We start from the raw sequence: 13,908 nt of genomic DNA on the forward strand, positions 1-13,908 counted from the left end.
TATTTGAGTAAATACTCAATTTAATCTTCTTCTATGAGTAATTAAGCTGCCTAATATCATTTCTCAGACAGTTAATCCCATGCATTCTCATTTTCTAAATAATCACTAACTTCATAATAACCTTTTTGTAAAGTTTCTGTTTAACGGCAAATTCTGAATGTCAATGGGAATCTTATTGTAAAAACGTATACATTGCTCCTTCTTGTCGTGTGGGTTATGAGGTGGATTACCAACCTCATCAACCCTGGTGTCAGGGTTATTATTGAGCCGCCAGAGGCCCCTGACATGGCTCTATTGCCCCTTAAAAGATTAAGTGATTTTGATCTATGTCGGTGAGATCCTTACCGGGATTCTTCCGTCTGAGGAAGAGTGACTTGTTCGTCTTCTTCAGGTTTATACGGTGCAGCTTGAGGCAGTGGTCGTGGAGGTAGTCGAGGTGGGCGAACTCGCGACTGCACGCCTCACACTTGTACGGTCGGACCGGCGCGTGCGACTGTAACAACATAATATTAATTTATTAAAAAAATAAAACTTTATTGCGCAAACAGTAAAAAACAAAAGAGAAATAGAATGAGTACAGTAGGCGACCTTATAGCTAAGCAATCTCTTCCAGGCAACCTTTGAGTATAGGAGATATTTTTAATACTATGTAATATACGTAGCGGGATAGTGCAGCATGGGAATACTTGTACGTATAATAACAAATACAAAGATAAATACACTTACGAGTGTATAAACTACATAATAATAATACACACATAATTGTCATAAGTAGTATGTTATTGGGCATTCTAGACCATCGAAGTGAAGGGATTCGCGAAAATGTTCTTGGGCATTCTAGACCATCTTCGTTCAGTCGGATCGCTCGAGCGCCAACGCGCTATCGCGCGCGCTCTCGCGGATCCCTTCACTTCGATGGTCTAGAATGCCCAAGAACATTTTCGCGAATCCCTTCACTTCGATGGTCTAGAAATACCCAATAACATCGATGGTTCTTAATATTACGATCAATCGGTTAGCAACTACAACACTCACCAGTATAGCTCGAGTCATCATGGGATTTCATATCACTGTATTTAATATCACAAGTATAATATCACTTAGAAAATTATTTTGGTCTGTCCGTGTTCGAATCAAGTTTTTTCCTGTAAGTCAAATTCATTAGCAGATTGCTTCATGTCTCTATACAATTTGCTGTCCTGTCATCCAATACCAGATTGGCTCAACGATCTCCAGAATTATGACATAAAGTGATAATATAATTTGAGACTCACAAAGTACCATACGAAAATATCAGAAATTCTATCCAGATTGGCGCGAGTCGTCATTGAATTCAAGAACAGCTTCGGTCCTGTCATTTAATACCAGATTGGCTCAACGATCTCTAGAATTATGACATAAAGTGATAATATAATTGAGACTCACAAAGTGCCATACGAAAATATCAGAAATTCTATCCAGATTGGCGCGAGTCGTCATTGAATTCAAGAACAGCTTCGGTCCTGTCATTTAATACCAGATTGGCTCAACGAACTCTAGAATTATGACATAAAGTGATAATATAATTGAGACTCACAAAGTGCCATACGAAAATATCAGAAATTCTATCCAGATTGGCGCGAGTCGTCATTGAATTCAGGAACAGCTTCGGTCCTGTCATTCAATACCAGATTGGCTCAACGATCTCTAGAATTATGATATACTTAAAGTGATAATATAATTTGAGACCCACAAAGTACCATACGAAAATATCAGAAATTCTATCCAGATTGGCGCGAGTCGTCATTGAATTCAAGAACAGCTTCGGTCCTGTCATTCAATACCAGATTGGCTCAACGATCTCTAGAATTATGATATAAAGTGACGATACAATGTGTGACCCAAAAATTACCACAAGGATGTCAGAAATTCTATCCAGATTGGCGCGAGTCGTCATTGAATTCAAGATCAGCTTCGAACCTGTCATTCAATACCAGATTGGCTCAACGATCTCTAGAATTAGACATAAAAGTGACGATACAATGTGTGACCCAAAAATTACCACATGGGTGTTAGAAATTCTATCCAGATTGGCGCGAGTCGTCATTAAATTCAAGAACCGCTTCGGTCCTGTCATTCAATGCCATATTGGCTCAACGATCTCTAGAATTAGACATAAAAATGACGATACAATGTGTGACCCAAAAATTACCACATGGGTGTTAGAAATTCTATCCAGATTGGCGCGAGTCGTCATTAAATTCAAGAACAGCTTCGATTCTGTCATTCAATGCCAGATTGGCTCAACGATCTCTAGAATTAGACATAAAAGTGACGATACAATGTGTGACCCAAAAATTACCACATGGGTGTCAGAAATTCTGTCCAAATTGGCGTGAGTCGTAATTAGATTCAAGGACAGCAAATTGTAATAACATAATGAATTTGACTTACATGATATAATTCCCATAGCGGAAGCTTTTTCCTAATAGTGTGATCAATTAATTTAACGATTTATAAAAGAATCAAAATCACTCTCTAGCTCACTTGTCATGCCCGGTCAAGGCAAAAATCTATACTGAATTACATTACACATTACACAGATTGTGCCTCGTATGCATTGAGGAATGTGGGCTATACTATACCATATATTATATCAATCAGGTATCCTCTGACTCGTGGGAAACTTTTTAATAAACAACTAGTTTCAGTTACTGACTTCGCTTGATAAATTATTTTTATTGCAGGGTACAGGTTTACCTACAATACATTATGAAGAAGGTGAACAAGTTTTCACTTTTGATTCATCATGCAGAATCAATGCTTTGCGTTTACTCAAATATTGTTATGTTTTTGTTCAACTGTAATGATGATGGTGATTATAACGTTCGACTTATTGTTCGATTCAAAGCAGGTTGAAATAAGGTTAATATTATTTAAAATATCAGTATTGAAACGTTGCACTCCTTGTTCATTACAACTTAGGTACCTACCTAATGTACAACTAGATCGTGATTATATAATCATCACAACCAGTATGCAGGTATATTCATGATATTCCTCTTCGTAAGATTATCGTTTATATTCAATGTACATAATTTAGTCAGAAAAAAAATGTATGTAGAGAATCGAACTTGTAACATATACCTACATTGAACATCAAACTCTTAACCACTGAGCCATCGTCGTACTGCGTCATCGGAAATAGGTGTAAGTTTACGTCTGTGTAATAAATACCTAATTAATATGAATATGCGGTGTATCATTTTACAAAGTGTTGCGACTAACTCGTTTGTTCGTGAGAATAGCAACTAAGCATTTTAGCGATGACTACGCGTCCAAAATGCAAAAATTTGAAATATGCAATGCATAATCCGTTATTGTCTTGCATTTAAGGTTTTATTTTGCATAATTCAGTTTTGCACGGATTTGTATTGTTTTTCTATAAAATAGGAAAAATCATTAAACTTTACTCATTCCTTTGATCGATTCCCAATTGTCCACAATTGTGGTATCCTCATCCGTGTTATTTTCATCTTCAGTGCTTTTCTTCAAGAAAGTTTGTTAAAATGTTAGTAAGTATTTACATTTACTTTTAGTTTATGTATTATGTTGGAGTTTTTTACATAATAAATTTACACAACATTTTAAATACCATGTACCTAACCGATTTCTTAATTTTCAGGTCTAACTACGAATATTCATCCGGTTCGGACTCCCAACTGCCGCTGGCGCCTACGTCTGCGCTAAAAGTGTTGAAAAAGAAGCCTGCGAGCAAGAGGAAGCCGGCGGAGTCGACCCCAACGCCTACTAGGTAAGATTAATAATATGATTATCTTTAATCTTGTGTGCTTTTGAGAGAAGTTAATAGTGAGACAGTCGTGCCCATCACTGGAATATTAAATAGGTACTTTAATATCTATCACTTTACTTTTATTTTATTCGAGATAATTTTACGCTATTTGCAAATACAACTTACATATCCCCTATCTCTACCCTTTTGACATACATGCATAATTATATGTTATGTTATGTATCTTGATTAATAGTAACAAAAGTAATATAAAAATAATGTAATGGGTATAATGAGCGTTCTAATTGGAAATCGTAGCGCACGGCGGTAACACTTGCATCGTTTCAATATAAACATTATTGTTACAGTTCTAAAAAGAAGTCGCGTTCGAGCGCCAACGACGAGGCAGGCGCGACCGCAACGTATTCATCGAGGTATGTAACAAAACCTAATTTTCTACATATTTTGTCTACATTATTAATTTTATAAATAGGAAAGATTTGATTGTCAAATTGTGTATTTGGATCGAATGGACTCCGAAACTTACTGGATCGATTTGAAAAATTCTTTCACCATTAGAATCTTACATTATTTCTGATGAACATAGGCTACTCGTATACCTATGTATTTTGTTCACCCGAGCACCCGTGCGACGCCGGGGCGGACAGCTGGTTCAATAATTGTGTAGATATCTTTATTACACTCCATAATTCATTATACACATTACGAACAATATCATTATGATGAACATAGTTCAAAATAAGGTGACGGAGACGTTTGTGCAGCTATTCCTTTGTTCCTTTAAACCTATATAAATTATTACTTATTCGTATTTTTCGGTTTCCAGTACTGGCCCTGGAGGACTCTTCGGGTTTGAGACGGGAGCAACTTCGGGGACGTCGAAGTCTGCAGTGCTGCAGACTTATTTGACCAGCCGCGTCCCCAACGGTCGAGTGCGCCGGGAGCTCGTCAACCAGTCTGGCGAGTACTATATAGAGTTCCGGGTGTATAACACCGAGAAAGCTGTTGCCTCTAAACCAGATCAGCGGTGGAAAGAGGCTGAAGTTACTCTTAAAGTAAAGTTAGATCGGGGGACTCCGCAGTGGGAGAAAATGCAATCGTTTATGCAGCGGATTCATAATTTATTTGAAGATTGTGAGCCCGTCTTCATAAGTGAATATTAATAAGTACCTACTACTCAGGTACTTATTACAACCTTTTCTCTCACTGCTGCTGTTCATTGATATAACTTCACTTTAAGATACTTAGTAGTTTTTTTCCACTGAATTTTCAACCAAATACCTATGAATTTATAATTGTAAATCATACATTCATTGTGTATATTGCAATTTTATGTCGTTAGCGTATGAAAGGCGAGGCATTTTCTTTGTATATTTAAAGTATACTTATCAAAAATGGTGTTTTGTACAGTTTGTAAAGTCTCTGTAGATCGTGTTCATTGGATGGGGCATTTACGAAGCACTAACCATAAAAATAAAAATATTTCTCCTTTTAGCGACGGGATTGAATTAATTGAGTCCGCATTTCGCAACCGAATAGCTTCATACAGAATATTATCACCAGATTTGGATGGTCATAATTCTTTAGATCGGTTTCTTGATGATATAAAAAATAAAATCAAAACATTAATTGATTTGTCTCTCAAGGAAAATGACTGTATAAAACTCAATTTTGAACATTTTGCTGTTTTTCTTTTAGTAAAAAATGATTCTCAGGAAATAAAGTCTTTTGGAACTAAAAATTATACTCTCTATAAAAATTATGACTTTGATAGTTTAATGAACAAAGTGAAAATTAGTTTGATGAGAAAAAAATGTGAATTTCAAGAACGTGATAGTGGTTGGACCTTCTTACATAATTCCCATTTAGAATTGAATATTAATAAATATCAACCATTAAGAGGGTCAGGTCACATTGATTTGCCTGCACCAATCAAAGCCAGAAAAGCGTGTGTAAACATAAAAAACGAAGACAGTTTTTGCTTTTTGTGGTCAGTTACAGCTGCTTTATACCCAGTTAAATCTCATCCTGATAGAGTATCGTCATATCCTAATTTCAAAGACGTTTTAAATGTAGAGGATATATCGTTTCCAGTTACTTTTTCAGACATAGCTAAATTTGAAATTAACAACCCTCAAATATGTATTTTTGTTTACGGTTTAAAAGATAATAATACAGTTATCGGCCCTCTTTACAAATCTGAACCATTAAATAAAAAAGTAATTCATCTACTGTACCTACAGGAAGGTAATATGTCACATTACTGTTTAATCAAGGATTTACCGCGACTAGTTAGAAGTCAAATTTCTAAACATCATGGTAAATTGTATTTTTGCGAACATTGTTTGTTATTTTTCAACTCGACCGATCAGTTAAGTTCTCATAGTTGTGGAGGTGTAGCTACTAAATTACCCCCAAAAGGGTCATTTATAGAGTTCAAAAATTATAACAGAAAACAAAATGTTCCTTTTGTTGTTTATGCAGATTTTGAGTCAATGCTCGTACCCTACGAGATTTGTGAAAATGATCCTATCAAGTCAAGCACAGTGACTCATCAGCAGCACGTGCCCGTAGCTTTTGCTTATCATCTTGTTTGTACTGTAGATGAACGATATAATCACATTACATCGTACCGAGGACAAGATTGTGTTGACAAATTTGTTGATTCAATTTGCAACGATGCAAAAAGGATAAGCGCAGTATTAAGTAATAGTGTACCTATGGTTTTTACAGAAAGTGATGCGTTAAACTTTGAAAATGCCGAAACTTGTCACATATGCGAGCGTTTATTGGTTATGGATAAAGTTAGAGACCATTGTCACATAACTGGTAAATACCGCGGTGCGGCTCACAGTCAATGTAATTTGAACTTTCAAGTGCCCAAATTCTTACCTGTTTTCTTTCATAATCTTTCAGGTTATGACTGTCATCTTTTTATTAAGGAGCTTGCTAAAGTTCCTGGACCCATCAAGGTCATACCTAAAACCACAGAAAATTATATTTCTTTCACGAAATTTGTGTCTATATCCGATACCGATAGCTTTCAGATACGATTTGTAGATTCCTTTAAGTTTTTGGGAACTAGCTTAGAAAAACTAACCCCGACTTTAAAAAACGATGAATTTAGATACTTAAAATCTTACTATCCCGATGAAAAACACTTTAATTTGCTTACTCGAAAGGGCGTATACCCTTACGATTATATGTGTAACTGGGAACGATATAAAGAAAAGTGTTTGCCTCCCAAAGACTGTTTTTACAATTCTCTTACCAATGAACCGATCTCAGATGAGGATTATGAGCACGCTCAATCAGTGTGGTTAAAATTTTCATTAACCAATATGGGTGAATATACTGATTTGTACTTGATAACAGATGTACTTTTGTTGACAGATATCTATGAAAATTTCCGACTTACATGTAAACAATATTACCAACTCGATCCTGCATTCTATCTTACGGCTCCGAGTCTATCATTTGATGCAATGCTCCTTAAAACAGGCGTTCGTTTAGAACTTGTAACTGATTTAGAAATTTACCGTATGATACAGCAAAGTATACGCGGTGGCGTTTGCATGTGTTCTAAACGACATGTTAAAGCAAATCATAAATATCTGGAAACATTTGATCCATCTCACCCAAGTTCATATATTGTTTACTTTGACTGTAACAATTTATATGGATACAGTATGTGCCAAACATTACCACATTCAAACTTCAGATTTGTGAACGATTCTGAATTAAAAACTTTAGAGTCGAATATTTTAAATATTATGGATGACTCTGAAAATGGTTTTATTCTTGAGGTGGACTTATCGTACCCTTCACATTTACATGATGAACATAATGATTTTCCATTTTGTCCTGAAAAAATTATTTCACCCAGAGGAAAATCGAAAAAATTAATACCTAATTTGTATGATAAATACAATTATGTTATTCATTACGTACATCTAAAAAAATGCTTAGAACATGGCTTGGTGTTGAAAAAGATTCATAGAGCTATAACATTTAATCAAAGTAACTTTTTAAAAAAATACATAGATCTCAACACCCAACTTCGCCAGAAAGCACAGTCTACTTTTGAACAAGATTATTTTAAATTATTAAACAACAGCATATTTGGAAAAACTTTGGAGAACACAGAACAACGAGTAGATGTACGATTGGTTAATAAGTGGTCAGACAAAAATAATCTAACTAAAAAATGTACTGGCGCAGAGACCTTAATAGCAAGTCCCAATTTCCATAGTGCTTCAATATTCTCTGAGAATTTGGTAGCTATACAGATGAAACATTCACAGATTGTGCTTGACAAACCAATTTATATTGGTTTTGCTGTACTTGAACTCTCAAAAAGTCATATGTACGATTTCCATTACTCAAAAATAAAACCATTTTATGGAAACCGCATTAAGTTGTGCTATACCGATACTGATAGCTTCGTATATAATGTGCATACAGATGACATTTACCAAGATTTGAAGACTAACTTCTTAAAATATTTTGACACAAGCAATTACAACCCAAAAAATGAATTTGGTTTACCTATTGTTAATAAAAAGATTCCTGGTTTATTCAAGGACGAAATGGGTGGACAAATAATTAGAGAGTTTGTAGGATTAAGGTCAAAGCTTTACTGTATTAAAACCTTAAACAAAACAATAAAAAAGGCGAAGGGTACCAAAAAAAATGTAATTAATGGTTTGAGCGTATCAGACTATAAACATGTGTTATACAATGGTGATGTTGTTTACAAAAAAAATGTTCTATTTAAATCAATTAAACATGAAATTTTCACTCAAAAAGTAAATAAAATAGCTCTTTCTAGCAACGATGATAAGCGATTGTTAGAATCTGACAAAGTGACTACCCTTGCTTGGGGTCATAAATCAATTTTTGGCTGTACTGCTTAAGGTGATTCTTTCAAGGTCAATTGTTCTTCGCAGTGGGAGGAATTGTAGTCGTTTATGTAGCAGATTCATAATCTATTCGAAGATTGCAAGCTCGTTTTTAAGAGAGAAAAGTAAAAATACCTATGTAACAATTACCCCTGAAAGAATCATCCTTAAAACTCTTTGTTTGTAAATACTTAGGTTAGTGTACTTTATGTTGTAAGTATGTACCTATAAACATAAAAATATAATATAAGATGATGACGATTGTTATATAAAAAGTTAGCAGCAGTGGAGAAAATAAATAAGAATATGATATACATAATAGTTTCATTTATTCATACCTACCAAATCACCAGACAGGTAACTTAGACCTTCGTCACACTTGATGGAAATTAAGTCGTGGATCTTCCGCAACGGAACGCCGATACAAATATTTGTATAAAAATTACAAATAGCAGGCACACACAGGCAGGTTATTTACCGCAACGGAAGTTCGGCGTCGGAATTTCCGCCAAGTGTGGCGAAGGTCTTACTGTTTCAACGAGTACCGACATGTTGGATACCTAAGTATACTATATTGTCTTGCACAATCATTGAAATTAATCACCGTAGATTCAAAATTTATAGGATAAAAAGTAGCCTTTGCGTTAATGCGGTAACTATGTGATATATCTAGCTACCAAATTTCATCCGTTCAGCTCTTTAGGGGTTTCGCATTTATAACATTAGTGTGATGAAATAAGTACTTAGATAAATACTTCCTTTAATTATAATCGCTAGTCTCCATTTTTCATGTTTAAACTTGTTAACGTGAAATACAACGCGACAATGAAAACCTAAGCGATTTTGAGTGTGCACGTGCGGTAACATGAGAAGGCGCATATGTGCGGGGCAACGCGGCGACCGCGACGTTGCATCATAATTTATTTTATTTCTATTTCGCTTCTCGTTAGTGCAACACCTTCGAAAATGTCCGCGTCCATGCCGAAAATGAGTTTTCTCGCTATAGTGGGGGATGAAGTCCCAAAATTTACAGTATCAATACAAATTCATCGTCTTCGCCGAGATGGAGATAAGATCAAAGAAAAAACTCTTGTGAGAAGTATATACGGCGCGCATGATAAAGAAGATCGAGTGCTGGCATCCGCGCTGTACTCATGTTACCTGATGTCAAAGGAGCTGGGTGAACAAGTTGAAACTTGTAGCTTAAATAAGTATGAACAGGTAATATTCGTTTATTGTGTTATTGTGTGCATAAACTACCTATTTCTTTATTTTATATGTGTTGAGGGGTATAGTCTAATCTGTCATTGTATTTTCAGTTACTCGTGGAGAAAGACGTAGACACCGTTGACGGTTAAAAATCATCATCATAATTTCGAAGGTGTAGCACTAAAAGCGGTGCCTGCTAAGTACTTTGGTAAGTACTGTGGTTTATTTTATAAATAAAATCAAATGTTTGTATTTTATTTTATACATAAATTAATATGATACGTTTTATTGTTTCAGAACATGTCGAATAATTTAACAAACGTTAACGAAGATGATTTATTCTACCCTTACGCGCAAGATCCGCTTGCTGACTTCGATGAAAGGTATCCTGTTCAAGCGACTACCACAAAATCGACGGCGCCTCATGATAACAAGAGTCAAAAGCTGAAAAGTGATAAGAAGAAGAAGAGGAAGATAATTAAATCTAAAGTTAAATGCGGAAAATGGAAGCAGTCATCTTCATTTGTGCAAAATCGGAACGCGGAGAAAGCCACCAAGTTAATTAAAATCAGCATAGTGGATTTAGGTGCTTCAAATACAAGTGAAAATCAAGAAAAAAGTGATGTTTTAGTGAAAGCACAATATGTGGTAAAAGATAGTTATGATGATATATTGGGACAGACTGAAAAATTAATTAACAATATTTCAAAGACATTGTGTAATTACAGTACTTGTATTTATATGTAACATGCGATTATTTCATAAATATGTTGGAATAGCATTTTCGTGTATTCACAACACAGTAAATTCCATCGCAAATAAAGTCTCTGACTAATGTCAGAGTACTACAAGCTATGGAAACATTTAATGTATATAGTAGAAATAGTTAATATGGTAACTGTTATTTCAAAATATATTTTTTTATCTATTGTACTTTAAACAGTTTTATGAACTTAATAAATAAAATGTGTTTTTCAAATTTCGTTGTTTTACTAGAAAACCGTTAAATGAAACAAAATCATAAATCAATATTTTACTTTTTATTTAAATAAATCAAATAAGTACATATTATTTTCGAAATACCATTTTTTTACACATACCACACTTTTTATAGCACACTTTTTTGAATGATTTACACATGTCATAGAATTATTTTTATCATAGATATCACACAGTTTCATAAAATTAGGACATCCTTTAGAACCAATATCTATTACCGTGCACGTAGGACACAATTCATTAATCCATTTCACTTTTTCTAAGCCCTTAGTAATTATTTTTCTGTTATTCAAATATGGTACAATTATACGTTTAAATTCACGGTAGTCAATGAAACCTTCACTCCAGTAAATCCCATGATTTGCCTCTAGCCATCGTACTTGTTTTTTTTCTTGTTTTGTTAAATAATTAAAAGGATTAGGGGGTTTAACTAAAAACATTACTGTATATTCAGCATATGCTATAGCCAATTCCTTCACAATAAAATCGTTCTTAACTTTAAACCCCAAAAGATCGACGATCACAATGTCGTTCATGATAGTTTTTTTACTATATTACTCAAAGGCTTGTATTCAATGATACTATCGTTTAATATGAGGCAATAAGCAGATGTTCCGTCAGGTATAATTTCGTCACTTTCTATCTCAACCCGAACGTCCACGGATCCTGTTTTTAGATTGTCGACTTGGCGTGAGCAGTCAATGACGAAGAGAGGAGCTATCTCTTTAAACTCTTTAGCACTTAGCAAAGGATCTGCTCGCCGTCCGTAATAAGACTGTTGGAATCTCACATATTGTTCATATAATAAAGCAATTTTATAACCGGCAAAATCAACATTTATATTTTCGTACGGAAAGTAAGTAGAATTGAGGTAGACTTTAGCGTCACGCAAGTAACAGTGGTCAAATCTAGACATATCTGCATTTGCATTATTTTTTCTTTTCGTTTGCAATCCTATAATTACATATCTTGGTTTTTCAATTTGAGAAGACGTTTTTATAGACCAGGTATGCTTTGTAGTCTGTGGAAGTAAAGGATATTCGTACAAATCCCAATTCCTAAATACTAATTGAATTCCACGATCTTTTTCCAAGAGTTTCAATAAATTAATCCTTTCTATATCAGAAACTTTTACATGAGGGACACGCCATACTATTTTATCAATGTGAACATTTTCAACGTATTCACCCGTATTAAGTTTCACTGCGTTGAGATTCGTATTACTTCGCAACAGAATTAGTTCATGTTTACAGTTAATAATTACTTTTTTATAATCTTCCGCGAAGCCAAGAATATGAGTAAGAGGAATGGAAACTGAAAAACGTCCATTGTTTACATTTTTAGTACCATTAATATCCCAGCCCCATACTTTAGACACACGTGAATCGCTTTGATTCATAGATAGTAAAGCTTTAATTGTAGTTGTAATTCCCGCGTTTTTAACTCTATCGATCTCTACTCCATTGAGTTCATACCTAATATCTTGGAATAAGTACAGTAAAGCATTGTTTGTAAATTCAATACTTGATGCCGATATCGGTTCTGGTGTGCCAGGCTTCAGGACGTTTACAACCCCTTCCAAATACAAAGTGCTTGCTGATGGTAAAATACATAAATCTTGCTGGTTTATAGGTATTCGAATTTCATCATTCCTGTTGAAACTTGTTATATATGGTTTGTAGGAATGGTATTCGACACCATCTATTGTGTTGTCGTAAGCAGGCTTTGAAGAAATGTCTAAAATATTCATTTTAATAACCCAATTGCTTTTAAAAAGTCCTTGTTTTCTTTAGTTAACTTTGCCTTCTTCTTGGCTGTATCTTTGCAGATAGTTCGGTGATGACTGATGTTTTTAGTTTGTTGTGTAGTGTATTTATTATAGTCGATCATTTTTTCTTGAGATGTAAATACAGCTGTACTTCTTCACCACGTAAGTTGATAGGATTGTTGGAAGTATCTAATAATTTTATATGTATGCAGCTGATACTTTTTTGGTTGACGGGGAAATAAATAATGTTTTTAGGAACTTCTACTATTCTGTATCCAGGAGGCACATTAAGAGCAAATTCATGTATAATGTGACTAGGTTCTCCATTAATATATGATCCGCTTACTAAATCACATTCAACTCTTACCACCGTTGTTGACAGAATGTCGACTGGGTGTTTAGAGGTGTGCATTATATTTGCTTTTAGAACGTGTGCTCCAAATCCTAGCAACTTACCAATCGAATTTTCTTTATCAAAATGTATATCTTTTGTACAAAAAATTGAGGTTTGTAGAGTATTATTATTACACTGCAGATTAAAGGCAGATGCTTTTATTTTCTCCTTCAAGTAATCATTTATGTCTTGTAGCTCGTATGCTCCTTCAGGTATTTCAATTAATTCATTATCACCATATATAAATCGGTTGTTTCTTTTATCGATATTAGGAATCGAATTAAATGTAGATAAATACAACAAAGCGCACTCATATTCACCGTCTAGCTGTATTGCAGGTGAATAATAAGTCGATAAAGCTGATGAGTTACCAGTAATTGACAGTGTGAAGGACATTTTACTATTAACATAAAATAAAACAATGTTCCATGTTATATATATTTATTCCAAAAGTCAACTAAATATGCCAAACACAAATGACCACAATTTACACTATTGAAATTCTGATATCTATTGTAATTATAATATATGTTACATTTCTTTAAATACTTTATTAGTTCTAGTGGAGGCTTAAGATCCCCATAGCTATTGAAATATTCACAATATTTATTTATTTTTACATAAGCAACCCAGTGAGTTCCTTCATTTTCTGAATTGTCTAAATTAATAATTCCACATTCAATTTTTTTTGGCATTTTAGGCAACCTATCTTTCATATAAACAGCACGAAAATAAGGAATATTTTTGGCATACTTCATAATATCAATATTTGTTAATGCTCGATTAGGTAGCTCTTTCATCAAGATTTGGTACATTTTATGAATAATCCGTTTCCTTTCTTGTA

At 34.3% G+C, this 13,908-nt stretch overlaps 1 protein-coding gene across 1 annotated transcript; it reads left to right on the top strand.

The window, feature by feature from the left end:
* Positions 1-1,545: 1,545 nt before the first annotated feature.
* LOC126380857 (uncharacterized) lies at positions 1,546-4,956 on the top strand. Its single transcript, XM_050030443.1, has 3 exons — positions 1,546-3,793; positions 4,141-4,206; positions 4,620-4,956. The coding sequence occupies exons 1-3, from the start codon at positions 3,582-3,584 to the stop codon at positions 4,954-4,956; spliced, it is 615 nt and encodes a 204-aa protein (XP_049886400.1). The 5' UTR covers positions 1,546-3,581.
* The last annotated feature ends 8,952 nt before the right edge of the window (positions 4,957-13,908 follow it).

This window comes from Pectinophora gossypiella, unplaced genomic scaffold, assembly GCF_024362695.1.
Source record: "Pectinophora gossypiella unplaced genomic scaffold, ilPecGoss1.1 Pgos_145, whole genome shotgun sequence".
NCBI classification, from domain to species: Eukaryota; Metazoa; Arthropoda; class Insecta; order Lepidoptera; family Gelechiidae; genus Pectinophora; species Pectinophora gossypiella.

Coding starts and splice junctions, on each gene's coding strand:
- LOC126380857 (XM_050030443.1), top strand. CDS start 3,582: ATGTATTATGTTGGAGTTTTTTACATAATAAATTTACACAACATTTTA. Junction 3,794..4,140: donor TCGACCCCAACGCCTACTAG/GTAAGATTAATA, acceptor TTATTGTTACAG/TTCTAAAAAGAAGTCGCGTT. Junction 4,207..4,619: donor ACCGCAACGTATTCATCGAG/GTATGTAACAAA, acceptor TTCGGTTTCCAG/TACTGGCCCTGGAGGACTCT.